The following is a 21,972-nucleotide window of genomic DNA, read 5'->3' on the forward strand; positions in this document are numbered from 1 at the left end:
ATAAGTCAAACTGATTTGTAATTAATATATTGACTACATGCTACTTGAAGAAACTTGAAAAAGTGTCCTTTTAATCACTTCTTTAACTGTGATTTATTTTCCCTGAAACATTATTTACATTGTTAATTTGTTTTCCAGTTCTTTTGTGTATAGACCTTTAGGGAGTTGTCAAGTCCAACCTAGTCCCTGTCCAAATTCCAAACTATTGGGACCCTTAAAATCCTCAAAAAAAATTTAAAGATAGTAATCTTTAAAAGTTATATTATTTCCCAGTAAAATATTTTAACATAAAAATAAGTCCTGAAAATGTGGCAGACAAAAATGAAGGTGATGCTAAAAAGTAACATTAAAAATTAAGAAAAGAGAATGTACATGAATTCTGAAGTTCTTAAAAATTTATTTTAAAATATATTAATAATACTAGATAGCAGTGCAAAATAGTGTTTTTTGCTTGATACAGTGGTCTAAAAGTGTGCAGGTAAACCATCGCTGTCAGCATCGCTGAATAGAGAAAAGTCTTTGCATTTGATTCAATGCTGCTTTCTCTTTCCAGGATCTCAAATGTTGTTCAGCAAAGAACAAACAAGTTACTCAGACCTCATATGCCAGCTTCCTGGGAAAGAAGTTTACTTTTAGAAAGAAACAGGTTGATCTGTGTTGAAAGAGAAAGCAGACAGATATAGCAGAGGAAATAAATTGTAGTGCTAAACAAATAAATTGAGGAATACCTGATTGATTGAAAATTTTGTGAAGCAAGTGTTCAAATACCATATGGTCAGTTCCGTTTGATAAAGTTTGGGATACTGTGAAGACATAGGCTATGAGACTGCATGAAGGAGGCTGTGGTGATGGGAAATGAGGATGGAGCAAAAGTAGTTGTCAAGGAAGAAGAAATAGAACAATTAAATATGTGAGAAGAGATTGAGTCAGAGGAATAGGATTAGGATTGTGATAGGTGTCAGATGGTGAGTTAAAGGTCAGGGCTATGAGAGACAATACATAATACATATGTATGATTTCATTTTCATTTCAACAACCATTTTAAAGTACCTGCTAAGTGCTGAGGCTATAATGATGAAAAAAGACATAATTCCTGATCTCTGGGCTGTCCAACAGTCTTGAAGAAGTTCTCTCGGGGAGAGTATGACATGGACACAAATAAATATGAGGGAACTAGGGGCCAAGGAGAATTAGATGAAAAATGAAAAGCTTACGAAGAAAGAAGTCACCTTTGCCTGCAGTTGAAAGGGGTGGAATAAGAAGGCTTCATCAAGGAGATGGTATCATTGTGCTTTGAAAGATGGAACAAAAGAGTCCTTACAGGAGATACTAACAACAAGAATAGAAGTAAATACAAATGTCAAATGCACTAGCCCAGACATAAAATCCATTTCAAACATTCGAATACCTACTATTGTGCAAGATACTAGGAGACAGAAAGAAATGAATAATGTGCAGGTCCTATCTAATGGAGAGAGAAATGTTCACAAATAATTATGAGATATAATAAGAATAGGCAAGGACTGTTTTGGTTTTTTTGTGTCTTCCTATTTATTTTACCAGGCACATTGTAAGTAGGAAGGATAGCACCTACCACTACATGTAGTAGGGGCTAGGTTGGACTTGACAACTCCCTGAAGGTCTATACACAAAAGGACTGGAAAACAATGTAATTTAAATGTTACTACATGCTTTACAAATATTAACTTATTTGATCTTCACAACAATCCTGGAAGGTAGATGCGATTATTATCCCCATTTTACAGCTTGGGAAACTGAGGCAGACTTGCCCAGGGTCATATAGCTAATAAGTTATGATTCTATATTTGGACTCGGGTCTTCTGGCCACAGGCCTATCTAAGGTGCCACTTAGCTCCCTAGGTACTTGCTTGCTTGGTAGGTGACCACCCCCACCCCCTACTTCTAGGATGTCAGTGCCATCAATAAAAATAGAAGTAAAAGGGCAGCTGGGTAGCTCAGTGGAGTGAGAGTCAGGCCTAGAGACAGGAGGTCCTAGGTTCAAACCCGGCCTCAGCCACTTCCCAGCTGTGTGACCCTGGGCAAGTCACTTGACCCCCATTGCCCACCCTTACCAATCTTCCACCTATGAGACAATACACCGAAGTACAAGGGTTTAAAAAAAAATAGAAGTAAAAGATTGGAAAGGTCTCAGATTTCAGGGAGAAAGTTAGCTTTGAACACTTGAGTTTGAGAGGGTTGGATATCCATACTCGTATGTCCAAGAAGCAATTGAAAATGTGAAACTAAAAGTGTAGGTTTAGACATCATTCACACATCACTATAGAATATGTAATACAGTATACAGCAATGGTGGTAAACCTTTTAGAGATTCAGTGCCCAAACTGCACCCTTGTGCTGCATGTAAGCCCCTCTCTTACCCCAGATATGGGGAATGTCCTCAGGTGCATGGAGAAAGGGAAGGGAGCAGCCCTCTCTGGCACATGTGCAATAGGTTCACCAGCACGACTAGGGCATGCTGTCTCGCTTTATACTCTAGATCAGTGATGGGCAAACTTTTTAAAGAGGGGGCCAAAGTAAAGGAAATGCTCATCTGTCAGTCTGTTTCTAAGGCAACTCTTTCTAAGTTTCATTGTATTGTATCCTCCTCACTGTATTCATCAGATTAGGAATAATGTCCTCTAGCTGAATAGAACATTTCAGGGGGCCACATCTGGCCTGCAGGCCATAGTCTGCCCATCACTGCTCTAGGACAATGATGGTGAACCTTTTTAGAGGGTTGGATGATATGAGAAATGTCCTCAGGCATGCGTGGAGAGGGGGAGGGGAGCAGCCTGGTCCTGTGTCTCTCTGACTTTCTAGTAATAGACTCTGTGCTGGGGTGGTGGTGCACATGCCCACAGAGAGGGTTCTGAGTGCCCCCTCTGGCACATATGACATAGGTTTGCCACCATGGGTATATAGGATAACCTTGTACTCTTGCATAAAGATAAAAGTAGTCCAAGGACAGAGGCTAGGGGGACACCCCCATGAGGGCAGTTGGGTGTGAGGGAGACAAAGGAGTTAATTGAGTTGTAGGAAGAGAATCAAGAGAATGTTATGTCACAGAATCCAGGAGAAAAGAAACTAATGAGAAGCAGGAGATTGGTTTACAGAGTCAAAGTAAGCTCTGATGAGAGAGATCCATCCAGGTTGCTGGGAATTGAGTGAATAGATGAGGACAAAATGGAGACAACTCAAATAGATAACTGTGTAGAAATTTGGCAGTTAAAGTAGAGATTTGGTGCAGTTCCTTGATAGGTTAGAAAGGTCATGGGAAAGTTTCATTTAGAACTAAGATTTGAAGATACTAGAGATAAGGAATGACTGCTGGAGTAAGACCTAGAGGAAATGGGAGAGAGGTGATCAGGACCAGGGGTGTAAGCCTCCACTAAGTATCATAATCTAAGATTTTCCAGTTTGTATACTCATGGCAGAGCCTCCCAGAAAACCCTGGGCATAAGGAAGAGGAGGGGGCTGAGGGAGGGAAGGAGGAAAGGGGCGACAAAGATAAACTTTTTGTGCAGGAATGCATGGGGTATAAATGTCATTTATGGTTGGTGGTTAGCATAGATGGAGTTCTCAGCTGTGAATGTGGGAAATAAAGATGAGATTTCATTTGGAGGGCTAGAGAAAAGGTGTAGACTGTTCCCTGTGAAGAATTCTCTAGAGTGAAATAAAAGGATTGGTCAGCAATTATGAAGACCCAGCTTATTAAGTTAAGCAATCCCCAAATTGTTTGTTTAGAAGTGATTTTTTTCTAATTTCAATAAAAGCCTCATAAAATTTAAATATGCTTAGATTCGAAAATCTAACATCATTTAGATTCCAACAAGGTTTGAACCATTATAAAGTAAAAATTAAAAATGTAATACTTTTGCGCTTTCTTTTGTTGTTCAGGAATGGTTCAGTTGGCTTGTTCTGTTGTATTTTTTTCCTGAGCCTTTCTAATTTATTTGCAGACCACTATGAACCCTTGGGGTTGTTTTTTTTTTTTTTTTTTTTTTTTTTTTTTATCTTCACAAGGGTACAAGTAGATCTACTGCCCTCCCACTCTTTTCTTCTTCCTTCTACTGGTTTCTACTGTTAGAACTTGTCTTCCTTAGAGTCAAAACTGGATAGATTCCTCCCTCCTCTTATATTGGGCCTGGCTCTAGTAGCAGAGGCCTTGGGCAAAAACACACTTATTAACACTTTTTTTGTTGGGTTTTTCACCCCATTTCAGCAGGATAGTTCATCTGTCCTCAAGACAGACCAATGTATTATAGGCAGTGGATCTAGCCCCACCATTCATTCTCTATTTCCTCTGGCCTTTTTATACTACCATCTCTATTCTCTATGCCTGCTATGAGAGACTCCTGAACTGAGCTATGTTCCCTATGATTATTAGAGTGGATAGACTTTCCTAGGCATTCCAGAGGGTTCTGTGCCAGACCTTTGAGTCAGGGCCACTCTGTTCCATTTATCTTCCTTGTGACTTCAGAGGGAACCTTATCTCTCTGTCCCACCCATCCCATTAAGTATCAGAAATTTAAATGATACAAATGGAGATGGTTGGTCACTTGAACAGCTTCTAATAGCTTTGTCTAAGGGTCAGTGCTCTGCATTCCTTTTTGTAGTACCACCTATGGTTCACATTTATATAGTATTTTAAGGTTTACCTACTTTCCTCCTAATCACCCTTTGAATCCATATATTTGACTCTTATTTTACAGATAAAGACATTTCTGTGGAGAGTTTAATTAATTGCTAAAAAAAAAAACCCTCACTGGTAGTAGGGATCAAAGCTAGAACTTTAACCGTTATTTCCTAACTGCAGTTTTCCTTCTACTGTACCATGATGCCTCTTCAAAAGCTTTTGCTTAATTCTTTTTCTGAGACTCTTAGATCATGGTCACAAACCCTCACCTTCTTGGCTTTCCACAGTGTTGGCCATGCCAATTGCTATCCCTAAATCATTTCATCCATCTGCTTTCTCAGTTTCTGTTTTTGGCTGTAGAACATTTCTGGAGAATGTCCCAGAATTGTATAGACCCAGAACTTGACAAATCTAAGCCATCTAACCCCAGCTGGGCCCACATTGTTGCTTGGCAGTCTCCTTATTAATCTCATGTTAACTGCCCAGCTCATTACTCACTGAGTTTGTTCCAGACCTTGTTTCTAAATACCTCACTTCCATCTTCCCCTCCAAAACTTTCAGCAAATGACCTTGCTTTCTACTAAGAAAGATCATAAGAGGGCATCAGATATAACCTTCCTCATATTATCCCCACCTCATCCTTAAAATCTCCCTATATCTGCCATCTTTTCATCCTTCTCTCATATCTTAGAAAATAGGAGGATTAGGGCCACAAATAGGCCTAGGGGACTAGGATGTGTGACTGGGACTAGAGTATCCCACTAGAGTAGATTGACACCTACCCCTATATTCATTCAAGCCTAGCCTTTCTTCACTTCCTCCTGAACCTTGCTTCCATCTCCATTCTCCCCATCCCTACTTGTAGGCTCTACTGTCTCTTCTACTCTTCCTGCTAACTTATAAACATGCACAGAATTTATTCCTCTGGAAAAAAATGTTGGTTTAATTCTATAGCCTCTTCAAATTGCCATCTTATCTTACTTTGTTCTTATTGTCCGATTTTAATAATAATGATAATAATTTACATTTATTTAGTACTTTAAAGTTTTCAAATATTTGAGTGAGGCTCTGCAAGTTTAAGTGACTTGCCTATGGTCATATTTCTTATCAGCATCAGAAAGGCAATTTGAGCCCTGATTTGCCTAATTCAAAGACTAGTATAGTCATTCCCTGGAGACATCCTTGACAGCTGCCTCCTCGTTGTAAGCATTCACTTGAGCAACAGTTCTTGACTCTTTGCTCTTCTTTCTTGTACCTACAGATGAATTTTTCCTCAAGTGTTCAGCCCTTAGCTTTATGCAGATATCTAAAATCTACATCTGTAGCCCTAATTTCCCTCTAAACCAGGCTTTGTTCATTTTGATGTGTCAGAGACCCCTGTGGGAGTCCAGTGAACCTGTGGACCACTTTCAGAACCATGCTTTGAAATTACTGAAGGAAATGCCAAATTTTATTTAGAAGATAATTGTTTTCCCATTCAATATTTTCTCATTCAAGACCACAGACTCCCTGAAATCTATAAACAGGCCCCTTATATGTCTGTGGAGCCCACAGTAAGAACTCCTGCTTTAGACCCACGTTTCTCACTACCTGCTTGATGTCTCCACCTGGAAACCCTCCCTGTACCTCAAATGCAACATGTCCAAACAAAAACTCACCATCTGTCTAGTTAACAAAGTACCCTGAATAAGTATTGTTGCCAAATCATTTGCTATGATTGTCTTCTGTACCCACAATTATGTGGTAAGCTTCTTAAGATGCTAAAATTATTTTGTATTCAGACCCATCAACTTTCATTTATTCTTAAATTAAAAGAACTTAAAACTAAATCCAATGAATGAATATGTACTATTTGAGTCAGTGACAGTCCTAGATTTATTATACAAAGTGAGATCATTTTAGGGCCAAACCAAACACTATATATGATAATTTTGGTGTGTGTATGTTTTAAAGTATGTTTACTTTTTTGTCTTAGTAACAACTCTTAAGACAGAAGGGCAAAGGCAAGGTATTTTGGGTTAAGTGACTTTCCCAGGGTCACACAGCTGGGAAGTGTCTGAGACCAGATTTGAACCCTGACTCCTGAGGTCCTCCCAACTCCAATTGTGGTGCTCTATCCACTGTGCCTACCCAGTACTCCCCCCTATTTTTTGTTTCTAAATTAAGGAAACCATAAAGAACATAGAAAAAATGAATATTCCAATGACTTAATTTTCTCTAAAAATCTCCTCTTCTTGTTCCCTACACACACACAAACACTTTTTTATGACAGAGAAACATTTTCTTTGTGGTGTCAATATTTCTTCTTCTTCTTCTTTTTTTGAATCTCTACCTCTTTACACATATATTCACTCAGTAAGCATATATTAAACACCTATTTGTTAGCCCTCTGCTAAGCACTGGGAATACAAAGAAAAGCAAAGAGGAGTCTGACTGGGTAGGCAAATAGCTATGTACACACCAGCCATATACAGGAGAAACTCAAGATGATCAACAGAGGAAAGATATGATTCATGGGGAATAGGAAAGGCTTCTTGGAAATGGGTTTTTAGCTAGGACTTGAAAAGGAAGCCAAAGAAACCAGAAGGACAGTATTTTAGTCATGGAATATATCACTGAATATTAGTCCCAGTGCAAGCACTGAAAATGCCCAGAATCTGGAGGTGAATATCTTGCTTGAAGAACCACAAGGTGGCCAGTATCACAGGATGGAATAGTCTGACAGGTAGGAGGATAGACTAGTGTCATAGAAACCCAGAAAGAAGAGGGTATCAAAGAGAAAAGGGTGACCAGTAGTGTCATAGACTGCAGAGAAGTCAAGAAAGAGTGCGTGCACTAAAAGAAGATCATTAGATTTGGCAGTTGAGATGGTTTTGGAGTGGTTGGTTTCAGTTGAATGATGAGATCAGAATCTAGAGCAGTGATTCCCAAAGTGGGCACCACCGCCCCCTGATGGGTGCTGCAGCAATCCAGGGGAGTGATGGCCACAGGTGCATTTGGGGGCATTGAATAACTGTAAGGGGGCGGTGATAGTATGTGGCAGGGGGTGTTAAGTAATATTTTTTCTGGAAAGGGGGTGGTAGGCTAAAAAAGTTTGGGAACCACTGCTCTAGACTGTAGAGTTAAAAAGGGAGTGAGAAGAAAGGAAGTGGAGGTAGCTGGTGGCACAGAGCTGGGCCTGGAATCTGGAAACCCTGCATTCATATCCTACTTTAGTGGCTTATTAGCTGTGTGACCTTGGACATGTCACTTAACCCATATTTGCCTTGATTTCTTCAAGTGTAAAATGGGGATGATAATAATAATAGAACCTATGTGCCAGGGTTGTTTTGAGGATCAAATTAGTTAATATTTGTAAAAAAGCACTTAACACGGTCCCTGGCACCTAGTAAATGCTCTATAAAGGCTTCTTCCCTTCCCCCAACTCCCACCTTCCTTGAAGGCATCAATTATAAAAACTCTTCTCAAGGAGATCAGCCATAAAAAAAGGAGAAGAGGCTGTGTGGAACCATAGCTAGCCAAGATGAATGGATCAAGCAAGGATTTTTTGAGATTGGAGAGGCATAGACATGTTTGTAGACTATTGGGAACCAGACAGAGATTGAAGGTAAGCAAGAGGGTGGGGATGATGGATGGGGCAGTCTGCTGGAGAAGATGGGATGGAATGGGATCATTTATGCAGGTGGAGGGGTTTGCTTTGGCAAGGAGAAGGGCCACCTCATTATGGGAGATAGAGGTGAAGCCAGAATAATGGCAGTGGCATCTGAATGATGTCAAGTAAAGAGGAAGAGAGAAGAGGTAGCTGAGAGTGGCATCTTACTTGTTCCCTCCTTTCCATTTCCAGTGCCTCTCTCCTAGTTTAAGCCCTCTAGTCACCTTATAGCCTAGTGTAATGGTCCCTAGTTAGGAGTCCCTAACCCAAGTGCCAACACCTCCACCCCCACTCATCAAATTAATCTTTCTAACACAATTCTGAGCATGTGTTTCTTCTAATCTTAAAACTTCAGTGACTCCTCATTACCTACAACATAAAATCCAAACTCATCCTGATGTGCAAAGACTTTTCCAGTTTTGTTTCAGTCTCCTGGGCTGAATTTGGTCATTTTTATTTCCTACCCACATTCTGTGTAGTTCTGCCTCCACTCTTTTGTTCACTGTTTTTGGACAGGCAGTGATGTAATCAGAGCTGTGTCCTAGGAAGATTAATCCGGCAGGATGGATTGGAAGGGAGACCGCAGAGGCAGAAAGACCGGTTAGGTAGCTACTGAAGACATCTGGGAAAGACCTAATGACAACCTGAATTAGGGTGTTGTATTAACCTCAATAGGTGGCTAGCAGAGGCAGATGAGAGAAGAAAATAGTCAGAAATATCTCCAGGGTTTCTAGAGTGGATGGCTTGGAGAATGGCAGTGCTATAAAGAGAAATACTGTAGTCAAAAAGAAGTGTTTGTTCTAGCTTCGACTTTTGCTTTTTTATTTTATGCTAGGAATAAAGACAACTATGCAATATCCAGGCACCTGGATGGCTCAGTAAATAGAGGGCTTAGAGTCAGGAAGTCTGATTTTCCTGAGTTCAAATCTAGCTTCAGACACTAGCTTTGTGCCTCTGGGCAAGTCCATTAACCCTGTTTGCTTCAGTTTCCTCATCTGTAAAATGAACTGAAGAAGGAAATGGCAAATCACTGATATCCTTGCCAGGAAAATACCAAGTGAGATCATAAAGGACACAATTTTAAAAATGACTGAACAACAAAAAAGTTTATATTAGGGAGAATAATAGTAGTTGGCATTTAGATAGCACTTAAAAGGTTGCAAAGCACTTTATAGATATCTCATTTGGTCCCCTAAACAACCTTGGACAGTAGGTGCTGCTATTATCCCCATTTTATATTTGAAGAAACTGAGGTCAAAAAGGTTAAGGGACTTGTCCAAGGTCACACAGCTAGTAAATAAATGTCCGAGGCCAGATTCACCAAGAAATTATAGGGCCATAGTTATAGAGCTAGAGGGGGCTTTAGAGGCTATCTGACCCAACCTCCTCATTTTACAGTTAAGGAACTAAGGCCACAAGAGGTTAAGTGATACACCCACAGTCTCGAAGCCCAATGGTATTTGAATCCAGGTGTTCCTGGCTCTAAGTCCAGTGCTCTATCCACTTAGCCTATGCTGGCATTTATAGAGCACTTGAAGAACTACAGGAATGTAAACACTTAACAGAAATGTTCTTATTTGTTCTGAGCAGGTAAGTACTGCATATATTATTCTTTCCATTTTGTAGAGTAGGAAACTGAGACTCAGATGAGTTGAGTGACCTGCCTGTGATCACCCCTGATAAGTACAAAAGGTGCCATTTGAACCCATCTTGCACCTCCTTCCCCTAAACCTTCACACTTCTTGATTTAAATAAGAGTTCAGGATAATGTGATATAATAGATAGCACAATGACAGAAGCAGGAGGGCTTGTTAGGTTACCCAGAAATAACAAAAGGAGAGGAGAGAACCCAGGGCAGAGTCTCCCAAGGGTGGGAAATAGACCCAGCAGAAGAGCATAAGGAATAAGGCCAGAGAGAGGAGAATGCAGAGCACTCCTCCAAAGCCAAGGGAAGACAGCTTCCAGAAGGTGGGTGGGAGGTGTTAAAGGGAGGAGATGGGGGAGACAGAGGGCGGAAGTTTATTGGTATTAGACACTTCCAAGAGATGAATCAGAATTGAGTCAAGACCTTTGAATTGGAGAGATAGCAGAGGACACAGGTAACTGCAGGGAACAATTTGAGTGTAAGGTAGAGGTGGAAGCCAGATTGTAAGGGGACAAGAAGGCCGTGGGCGGTAAGGCAAGAAGCCTAGATTTTTAGGTACTTTGTCGATTTAAGGGAGGAGGGAGATGGGGCCGCAGTGCCGGGGAATAGCAGGATCAAAGAAAGACTTGTTTTAGGTTGGAGAAATATAAGCATGTTTGTAGACAGAAGGTGCCAGTGGAAGAGGAAATACTGAAGAAGCACAAAAGGATGATTTTGGACTAGCTTTAGCCCTGTGCATTGATTGCTGTCCGTCCCCTCGCATCCTGCTATACCTTCCTAAAACCAACAGCTCTTCCCTTTGGACCTACATTATCATTCATCTATCCTTCCCTCTTTTCCAATGGTGGGACCCAGGCCTGGGTAGGATGGAGTTGGGGCCAAAGCCAGGGAGAGATTTCTGTCCTAGACCTCATAGCTGCCACCTTCTGGGAAAGCAGGAAAGGCTGGGTCCTGTTTCCCCTGATTGTGTCCTGGAGGACAGACCTTGAGGCCTGAGCTCTAAGGTTGGAGCTTTGTCCTCACCCGCCACATTCCTGCCCTCCCCAGGTCCCAGACTGCGCACAGCAACAGAGAGCACTCACTGAAGAAACGAAGATGGACATGAAGTCTCTGGGCACCGGCCTGGAGTCACCGCCTGCTCTACCCTGTAGCAGTGATGCCTCACTGGGGACCCAGCCTGGATCGACGCACCCTGAGCCCCTGCTTCCTTTCCGTGGTCTCCAACCAGGTACTCAACTCCTCTGCCTCCCTACTCTCCCAGGCCACTATGACTAAATGAGGCTTCCATTTTCTGCCCATTTCTCTTCCCCCAGCCTCTTACTGTTAGTCATGAATGATTTCAAAGCCTCACTGTGTGTAAAGAAACTCTACTGGGTACTGTTTGGGCAGTTTGCCTACTGAATGATGTCCTAGTTCTCCAGGTCTGACCTTCTGGGCTCTTCACCCACTTCTCTCAAAAATTCTGGTTCTCCCGAACCTGCCCCCAGGCCCAGCCAACTCCCCCGCCTAGGAAGCTTCACTGGTTCCCTATTGCATCTTGGATAAAAGGCAAACTCCTCTGTTTTGACATCTAAAGCACTTTATGATCTGACTCTGACCTGTCTTTCAGCACTTATTTCCCAGGACTCCCTCCTCTAGCACTAGACACTCACTTTGCATTCCAGCCAAGCCAACCTCATTGCTTTTCCCTTATGTGACCTTGTGTCTATCTCAGGACCTCTGCCCGGATGGCCCCCACTTCCTAGATGGCTTTCCTTCCTCCCCACTGCTTCTCAGAATCCCTCCCTGGCATGATTCCACTCATTTGCCATCTTTTACATGCCACCTTTCCTGACCCTCACAGTTGTTAGTGCTTTTCCTGAGCACTCAAAATACTTTGTATTTACTATGAATGTTTTTTGCCTTTATTTCCATGTGCACATACTACATTTTTTTCCCAAAATGTAAGCTCCTTGAGGATAGGAACTTTCACTTTTTTCTTTGTACCACGTGTGCCTAGCACATAGTGGGCACATCAAAAATGCCTATTGAGGCATACAAATACTATTCCTTTCTGACCCCTGTGCTTGCCTTTCCCTGACCTTTCTTATTGCCATAGGCATCCCTTCATCTACTCATCAATTCACAATCCTCTTATTTTTATTTATTTTTTTAAATGTTTTTCCATGTTTACAATTCATTTTCTTTCCCTCCCTTTTTCCCTCCCCCCTCCCAGAACCAACAAGCATTTCCACTCAGTTGTATAAATGTTATCATTTGATACTTATTTCCATATTATTCATTTTTGCAATAGAGCAATCTTTTAAAACCTAAACCCTAAATTGTATACCCATATATACATGTGATAAGTGATATCATATGTTTTGCTTTTGTATTTCTACTCCCATAGTTTTTTCTCTCAATGTGGATAGTATTCTTTTACATAAGTCCTTCAAGAGCATCCTGGCTCGCACAACTCTCTCTTTTAATGAAGGAATGAAAAAGCATGTTTTAAATGCTTACAATGAGCAGAGCACTGTGCTAAGCATCAATGATACAAACAAAAAAAGCAACATTCCAACAAGGGGAGAGACCACTGCTGCAAGTTGTCTGGGAAGATTCAGTGGTTCTTAGGGTACTTTTCTTCCATCTTTTCCAGAAGCCCCTCCTACAAGGAGCATTGCCTGATTCTACCTCCCTAGCCCAAAGCATGAAGTTTTTTGTTACCTTTTTTAATAGCCACGTTGCTCATTTGCACCATATTGATTTAACTACATCTATATGGGTTTCTCAAATCACCTGGCAGGTCATTTTTTGGGAATCTACTTCCAACAATCTGAATTCAGCCTGGCCTCTTGAGCAACAGTTATTGGTGAAGCACCCAAGTAAAAGTGAATCATTTCCACAGCTGAGCCAGTTGTTCAGACAGGGGCAGGTCAAGGCAGGATAGATATAGATATAGATATAGATATAGATATAGATATAGATATAGATATAGATATAGATGCAGAATTTTCTGTGTAGTTGAAACCAAGAGAGGAGTTTTTTTTAAGGGGGCAACATAAAGGGAAAAAAACCAAAGGGCCAAGTCAAAGATGTAGATGGTCCCCACTCTGAGTAAGAGGAAGAAGAGCCCTTTAATGAGATGAAGAAGCAGGAAAGTCACCTTGTAAAAGGCAAAAGTTCAAGAACCTGAGAGTGACAAGAGATCTCAGAGATGTGATACCATTTTCAAATATTTGCAGATGTGGAGAATGACTCATCTTGTGTCTTTTAATTACATATATATTTTTTTCCCCAGGTAAAAATCATATTTTTCCTTCTTCCCATCATTTCTCCCTTCTTTTCTCCTTCCAACTTTTGGGGAGGAAAAAGAACGGAATCATTCTAACAAATAGGCATAGTAAATATACCTACTCAAGCAAAACTCATTCGCACATTAGCCATATCCAGTATACATGTCTGCATTTTATATCTATCACTTCTCTTAATGACTAATCCTAGTCTGCTTGGCCCCAAGAGGCAGAACTAGAAGCAATAAGTAGAAGTGATGAAGATGCTGATTTCAGCTCAATGTCAGGAAAAATCCAACAGTTGAAACTAGGCTACATGGAGAGGTGGTATATTCTTCATGGGAAGGTCTTTCAGTAGAAGCAGGATCATCATTTGTGAATAGTATAGAAGAAATTCCAGATCCAATAACAATTGGACTAAATGATTTCTGAGATCCCTTTTTACTCTTAGATTTTGTGCTGTTTGTCATTATAGAGGATCAGTTATTTTATTACCAAGAAAATCCAAAAAGAAGGACAGTAATACCACTTCCTGACTTCAGTACACAAACGTGTAGAATATAAATAATAAAAAATGAATGAGTTGTTAGCCCAAGATGATAAGTACTATCTTGTGAGTATCCCTAAGACTTAATTTTATATAATTCTTATTGTAATTTGGCAGTCGAATTGTAATCATTATTCTAAGGGAAATTATTAAATAGATCCTACTCCACTGATTGGGGGTGGGGGGGAGAAAGAGACAGAGACAGAGAGGTACTCATAGGAAGAAATTGTTGATCCATGTAGTAGGATGATCAACATTTGGATAAGTATCTGTGGAGGGAGAAACAAGTCACATGCAAAAGAGAACCCTACAAATCACCTGGCTACAATTGAAATGGGCAATGAATTCTAGAAGTTGATCACAAAATGATGGGGGAGGCAATAGAATAATGGTGGAGAGCTTCAGTTATCTGGATAGCTACTGGAACACTATCTATTGAAAGAGGAATGCCTCAAATGTTTGACTTGCTAGAATGAGATTTTCATTCTTCAAAAGGTAGAAGAAGTGGCAAGGGGCACTGGACTTCTGAGCAATAAGGGAAAAATGATTTACTAAAGTAGGTATGATGGTGCCTTCTAGAGAAATTGATCACTTCATCTTAGATTTCATGATAGAAAAGGAAAAGAAAGATGAGCATAATCTGACTCATACCTAAGATTTTGGGGGTGGAGAACAGATTTGAAAGATCTAGTGAGAGTATAGTTAAAATCCCATAGCTCAAAATTCTGCAGGGAAAGCTGGTTTGAGAGAATGCAGTAATTTAAAGAAATAAATCCTGATGACACAAATTGTTCCAGTGTGGATGAGCTTTCAAATCAGACCAATATGGATACATAAAGAATTTGTTAACCAGTTTAAATTTTTTTAAGAAAGAATAATCTTCAAACAGAACTAGGAGATAGGGACTGAACCTGAGTTTTTTCAGAATAGAGAACTTCCAGATGAGACTTAGAGTCTTGGACATTGCCTAAAATACCAAGAAGCTCAGTGACTTGCCAGGGTCATATATTCAATATGTGTCAAGGCCTTCTTGACTCCCAAGACAAGCTTTCTATCTACTACACTACGCTGCTTAGAAAAAAAAAAACAGTTAACAGGGAATTGAAACCAAAGATAAATGAGGTAATAAAGCATCTAAATGTCTTTAGTAGATTCAAGTTGAAAGGCCCAGACAAATTACATCAGAGTCCTTGATTTACTGAGCATTTTTAGTGATCTTTGTAAAGTTTTGGAGAACTAAGGCACAGTTGTGCTTGCCTGGAATCTTGGCTGCCAAGACTGGAGGATCTCTTGAGCTCTGGACTTCTGAACTGCAATGAGCCAAAACCACTGGGGTGTCCACACTAAATATGGTGAACTATTTGAATTCTTTCTTCTTTTTTACTTTTAAAAAAGTTTCTTTGCTATAAAGGATGGCTCTCTGGAGGGAACAAGGGAGATTGGGGAAAATTTAGGCAATATAAGAACAAAACTATCAATAAAAAAATTTTAAGCCAAACAGAGGAGTTCATATTTTCTCCTAGAGGCAATAGTAAGCCAGTGGAGTTTTTTGAGTAGGAGGATGGCATAGTCAAAAATATACTTAGCAAAAATTAATACTGTAGAAATATGTAGAATGGACCTGGAGTAGGGAGAGACTTGAAGCAGGGAAGAGCAATGATGAGGCTATTGAAGTAATCTAGGCAAGAGAAGATAAGGGCCTGAATGAAGGTGGTAGGTGTTGAAGGGTGAAATGTTGTGAAGGTAGAAATGGAAAGATTTGGCGATTGATTGCATATGTGGGATAAGAGAGAATGAGCAATTTAGGATAATGCTAAGATTACAAACATGAGAGACTATAAGGATGGCGGTGCCCTTGACAAAAATAAGAGAAATTTTGAAAGAGGGGACAGATGGGGATTGGGGGATGGAATAATGGTTTTGGTTTGGGATAGGTTGAGTTTGAGATATCTCTGCAACACCCAGCTCAGGAGAGAAACCAGAGCTGTATATGCAAATCTTGCACTCACTTGCATAGTGATGATAGTTAAACCCATGGAAGCTAATGATGTTATGGAGAAAGAGTGAGTATGTAGAGAAAAGAGGTCCTAGAACAAAGCCTTGGGGGGACACTCACATTTAAGGGGCATGATATGGTAAAGGAATAAGCAAAGAAGATCAAGGTGTCATCAGATAGGCAAAAGGAGAACCGGGAGGGGAGAGAGTTGTACAAGAGAAGTGGATGCTCAGCAGTGTCGAATGTAAAAGACAGGTTGAAAGGGATGACACAGAAAGGGAAATAGCAATTAGGGGAAGGATTTGTGTCAAGATGGGGGAGAATGAAAGGAGCCAGTGAAGGGAGGTACACAGCATGAGGGTAGGACATTGTAGGGTTATGGACACTGGTCATTTCAAAAAGGTTAATAACAATTCCTTCCCCATTAAAATCCTGCTCCAGTGGCTTATTCACTCTAGAGTGGACATGGCCCTGGAGTGTCCTGTCCTACCAAAGAACAGAAGTTGCAGGGGAAGCATGGGGTTGTTGTCAGAGGCCAGAAGGTCTGGATTTGAATCCTGCCTCAGACACTTCCTAGTTCTATGATCTTAGGTTACTAACAACCTGTCCAAGCCTCCCAAAATGTTCTCATCTGTAAGACAGAGATGATAACACCTACCTAGTTCACAGTGTTGTGATGAGGCAGTTAGATGATACAGTGGATGGAGTGCTGGGTCTGGAGTCAGGAAGACCCGAGTCCAAGCCAGTCTCAGACACTTAGTAGCCATGTAACGCTGGCAAGTCATTTAGCCTCTCTGTCTCAGTTTCCTCTTCTGTAAAATGAGGATAATAATAAAACCTACCTCCTAGGGTTGTTGTGAGGATCAGAAGAAATACTATTTGTAAAGTTCTTTGCAAACTTTAAAGCTCTATGTAAATGCCAATCTTTATTATTATGAAATAATTTATTATCTATTTTAAAAGCTTGAGTATCATATGAATATCAGCTGTTATTATTAATAAAGATTTGCATGCAGGTTTATTGGTTGACTGTGTCTATTGTCTGAGGACAGCCCATCTAAATTCAGAGAGGATCCCAATTGGAAGTTGGGCACAGCAACCCATCAAATGATGTCCAAGGCAAACTGTCTGGATTGTTTGTAGGAGTCCTTTCATTTGTGAAATTACAGATACTTAAAGTATTGAAGCACTAACAATTCCTTGTGTGTATATAGTTTTTTGGTTAAAATTCTTTACCTTTATTATTTCTTTTCATTCTTAAACTAGTCCCATATTATAGTTGGGATGGAAATATCTCCATTTTATAGATGAGGAAATTAAGGGTCAGACTTCAAGTAACTTTCCCATGGTCATATTGTAGGTTAGTGAGTCTGCTACTACTACCTTGCTCCTCTTCCCTCAGCCCCACCAAATTCTTTTCTGAAATCGTAAATCAGAATTGTCTTAGCACTGCCAGAATAGGTGGGGTTTTGAATTAAGTTCATGATCCTGAAGTAATCCAGGTCTGCTCATTCCACTGACTTCTTCCAGTAGCCCTTTGGGCATAGGAGCCAAAGGATACATGATGAAGCTGAGCCAGGGGGTCAGGATGGGGAACAGGGAAGTTTGGGGCACTAGATAAGCATTTTTTAAAGTGTTTTCAGAGTATTGAAGGGAATTTCATCTTCTAGGTAACATTTCCATTTTGTTACCTTTACTCTGACCTCTTATATTCTCTGAAGGCCTTCCCACCCATATCTCAATTGCTCCCTACTCTCATTGTCCTTCTCACACTTCCCAGTAACTAACTCACTTCCCCCATTCACACCTCCACCCATCTCTTGTTATGCCTTTTCTTTTTGTCTCTACACTTCTCATGTTCTTTAGATCACCCACCATTCCTCTCACCATTCCCATGTACTCTCCCCTGAGATGCCTCTACCCTCTGTGCCACCACTCCCTCTCCCACTTCAGTCTTCTGTTCTCCATAACTCATTCTCTGAAAACCATGAGGTTTTTTAACACATTGATTTCCCATAGAATAGGCCTTTCCTTTGCCACCAGTTTCCTTTCTTTCACAATAAAAAGGAAATAACATTTCCATTTTCATTCATTGTTTCAGATTGTGAAACCAACACTGAGTTCAAGTTGTTGACAGTTAAAGAAGAAATTTTTGAAGAGGAGGACTCACAGGTGGTGATATTAGAAAGACTTATAGGGGATGTTTCTCAAGGACCTGAATTTGGAGAAGGGTGTGAACATGAGGAAGGACTAGCACAACACTGGGGAATTTCTGAAGGAGATGGGCTAATAAAATCACTTTCTCAGGAAAGGAGTTTCAGACCAGTGACCATGGTCCACAAGAGTTCTCCAGGGGAGATTGGCCAAGAATGTTATGAGTTTGGCAGAAGCTTTAGTCTTAGTTCAGACCCTGTTATGTATCAAAGAATTTCATCAGGAGAGTGGTCTCATCAGCTTGATAACTGTGACCAAAGCTTTAAACAGAATTCAGATCTAATTAACTACTCAACCATCCATGTATCTGAAACACCATGTCAGTTTAATGAATATGGGAAAATCTTCAGTCAGAGCCCAACCCTTAATGAACATCTGGGAGTACAGGCTGAGGAGAAACCCTATGAGTGCAATGAGTGTGGGAAGTCCTTCAGGGGAAGCTCAGATCTTATTCGACATCAAAGTGTTCATACGGGAGAGAAGCCGTATATATGTAATGAGTGTGGAAAAGCCTTCAGCCAGAATGCAATCCTCAAAAAGCATCAACGATCTCACGTTACTGAGAAACCCTATGAATGTAACGAATGTGGGAAAACCTTCAGTGTTCGCTCTAACCTCACTCGACATCAGATAAATCACACAGGAGAGAAGCCCTATATCTGTAATGAATGTGGTAAAGCTTTCAACCAGAACTCAAGCCTTAAGAAACATCAAAGAATCCACAACAGTGAGAAGCCCTATATATGTAATGAATGCGGGAAGGCTTTTAGACGGAGTTCAAACCTTATTCAGCATGAGAGAATTCATTCTGGAGAGAAGCCCTATGGTTGTCATGAATGTGGAAAAGCCTTTAGGCGAAGCTCAAACTTAATTAAACATCATCGAATTCACACAGGAGAGAAGCCTTTTGAGTGCCACGAATGTGGCAAAGCCTTTAGCCAGAGTGCACACTTGAGGAAACATCAGAGAGTTCACACTGGAGAGAAACCCTATCAGTGTAACGAATGTGGGAAACCTTTCAGTCGAATCTCCAACCTTATAAAACATCATAGAGTTCATACTGGAGAAAAACCCTATAAGTGTAATGACTGTGGAAAAGCTTTCAGTCAGAGTTCAAGTCTCATTCAGCATCGGAGGATTCATACTGGAGAAAAACCACATAAATGCAATGAGTGTGGAAAAGCCTTTAGTTACAGCTCAGTCCTTAGGAAACATCAGATAATTCACACAGGAGAGAAACCTTATGAATGTAATGTGTGTGGCAAGGCCTTCAGCCATAGTTCAGCTCTAATTCAACATCAGGGAATCCATACTGGAGATAAGCCCTATGAATGCAATGAATGTGGGAAAACCTTTGGGCGGAGCTCCAACCTCATTCTTCATCAGCGAGTTCATACAGGTGAGAAACCCTATGAATGTAATGAATGCGGGAAGACCTTCAGCCAGAGTTCAACCCTAATTCAGCATCAAAGGATTCATAATGGATTAAAACCCCACGAATGTAATGAATGTGGCAAAGCCTTCAATCGAAGCTCAAATCTCATCCACCATCAGAAGATCCACACTGGAGAGAAACCTTATACATGTACCGAATGTGGCAAAGCCTTCAGCCAAAGCTCACACCTCATTCAACATCAGATAATCCACACTGGAGAGAGACCCTATAAATGTAACGAATGTGGGAAATCCTTCAGTCAGCGCTCGGTCCTGATCCAACACCAGAGGATTCACACTGGAGTAAAACCCTATGAATGCAGCGACTGTGGGAAAGCCTTCAGTCAGCGCTCAAAACTCCTTAAACACCAGATAATTCACACCAGGGTGTGATCTTTCAAGTGTAATGGGCATGTAAAATACTTAATAACCAGGGAATCCAGAGTGGTTCTCTTCTGATTTCCTATCCTTTTCTCTGTCAGTGGCACCATCATTCTCCCCATCCCCCAGGCTCAAAACCCTGGAATTATTAACTTATCCCCCTCCTTTATACTTCTATATCTCATTAGTCATTAAGTCCTGTTGATTCTTTGACGCGTCTCATGGCTGTACCTTTATTTCTATTCTTCTAACACCCACCAAACCCTTCTTCTGGTGCCCGGTATTACCTCTAATGTTTTTATGTTGTGAGCAGACAACCATGCTATGTGGGCAACAATTGATGAAATGGAATATATAAAGAGCTTACTATTATAATGAAATAAAACCTACCAAAATTTAATCTGACATATTTAATGATATACATTATTATTATTGTTATTATTATTCTGCATGATAACTAGACATAAGCATTTATACATGGATGTAATTAGTATTACTTTTACTCAACTAAACCAAGTTTTTACAGTTTTCCTCTTGTTTTGTTTATTTTTTAGCATTTCTGTACAGTATCATCAAGTTTCCTTTACATGTTTTACTTAATCATCATCTCACATACATTGAAAGAAAAAAAATTCACTTTTAAATACCGTTCACAATGAGCAGGAAATCTCCAAACTCATCTTCTCATGAGCTTATCCATAAGTAGCGTGTTCAAATTCCCCCATTTTCCATGTTCATGTTATCCCCAAATAAGAAATTGTTTTAAGGCAATAAGGATCCTAGAATGCTAGTTGGGGATCCTGGGCTGGGTTAACCTAGAATCTCCCTTTTCTGTCTGTATGATCACTGGGTGGCCTAGTGAGGGCAGAGGGCATAGCGAAAATCCGCTCTATCCTTGTGATCCTGAGTACAAGGGAAGAGGAACATAGACCAGGGTTCAGACAAGAAAGAAGTTCTTTCTCCATCCTTGATAATTTCCAAGAGTCACTGCTAAGCCAGACCTTAGTTCATCCTATGTATAACTTAAGGCTAGAGAGCAAGTTCATCCCTTCTGTCATCCTCATGCCTCTTTTCACTGGGCTGGTGGAGCCATTCCCCATTTCCTCCTAAACAGCCTTCCCTTAAGCAGAACTTCTTTAAACAGTGTCCCCTCCCCAGCCTCCTCTCAACTCCAAATTTCCCACAATTTCCTTGGCCTCTTGGCCCAGAAACCTTTTCCTCATCTTCTCTACAATGGTGCAACCAGAACCTGGAAGCTACACTTTGCAGATCATGCCTGAGTTAGCCACTGCTATTGCCCCTGATTCCTGGCAATTAGTAGGATAAAGAACAGTCAGGACCAACCTTCTAGCCCCTCTCCACAAGTTGTGTCTGTGTAGGGTAACTGCCCTCCCTGGCTTCAGGCTGGCATCTTCCTTCCTTCTTTCTCTTCAATTTCCTGGGGATTAAGCCTCAGCCCTCCTTGCTGTAGAACTCCTATCCTTCTTGACATCACAATGGACTCGGTTCCCTCTTTAATAAACTGGAGAAGAAAAAAAATAACAAAACACCACCTATGGTGTTTTCAACAAAACCATAATTAGGAATGTTTTCACCTATGACAAAAACATTTAGGTGGGGAGAAGGGTGGCAGCAAAGATCTCAGTGGAGTCACACCAGAAGCTAGAGCTTACCCACACCTTCATTTCTCTTCCTTCTTACCCAGGACTTGAGAGGGAAGACAAAGAGGTCCAGAGAGTGGTTTCTTAGTGAAGAAGGAAGGAAGCATGCCCACGCTGCCATCCTGTTTGTGGCTCTCCTAGAACAAATCCTTAAAGCTCTAATGCTAAATGCTTCAGGAGTTGCTGTTTAGTCAGTGGGTCCGTAAAAATTTATTAAGCACGTACTATGCACCAGGCACGAGACTAAATACTGGGGATACAAAGAAAGAGAAAAGGCAGTCCCTGTTCTTAAGGAGCTCCCAGTCTTATGGGGGAGACGACATACAAACAAGTTACACCCAGGAGAAATTTGGGGTAATCAACAGAAGGAAGACATGGGTTTAGAATAGGCCACTGAATCTAACACCCTAGTTTTTCAGATGAGGGAATCAAGATAGATCTGTCCATGGACATAGGTAGGATTCCATCAAAGAGCTGGAAGAGGTCTCTAGGCTTGAATAGGGAATAAAGACC

The 21,972-nt window shown here is 40.8% G+C and overlaps 1 protein-coding gene across 1 annotated transcript in view; it reads left to right on the forward strand.

Moving 5' to 3' along the window:
• Window positions 1-20,203, forward strand: part of LOC123256177 (zinc finger protein 16-like) — a 98,941-nt gene extending 78,738 nt beyond the window's left edge. Inside the window, exons 3-4 of the mRNA XM_044684862.1 lie at window positions 11,002-11,182; window positions 17,871-20,203. Coding sequence (XP_044540797.1) covers window positions 11,002-11,182; window positions 17,871-19,810 — 2,121 coding nt within the window. The 3' untranslated portion in view covers window positions 19,811-20,203. The remainder of the gene's footprint in view (window positions 1-11,001; window positions 11,183-17,870) is intronic.
• The last annotated feature ends 1,769 nt before the right edge of the window (window positions 20,204-21,972 follow it).

This window comes from Gracilinanus agilis, chromosome 1 (assembly GCF_016433145.1).
Source record: "Gracilinanus agilis isolate LMUSP501 chromosome 1, AgileGrace, whole genome shotgun sequence".
Lineage (NCBI taxonomy): Eukaryota > Metazoa > Chordata > Mammalia > Didelphimorphia > Didelphidae > Gracilinanus > Gracilinanus agilis.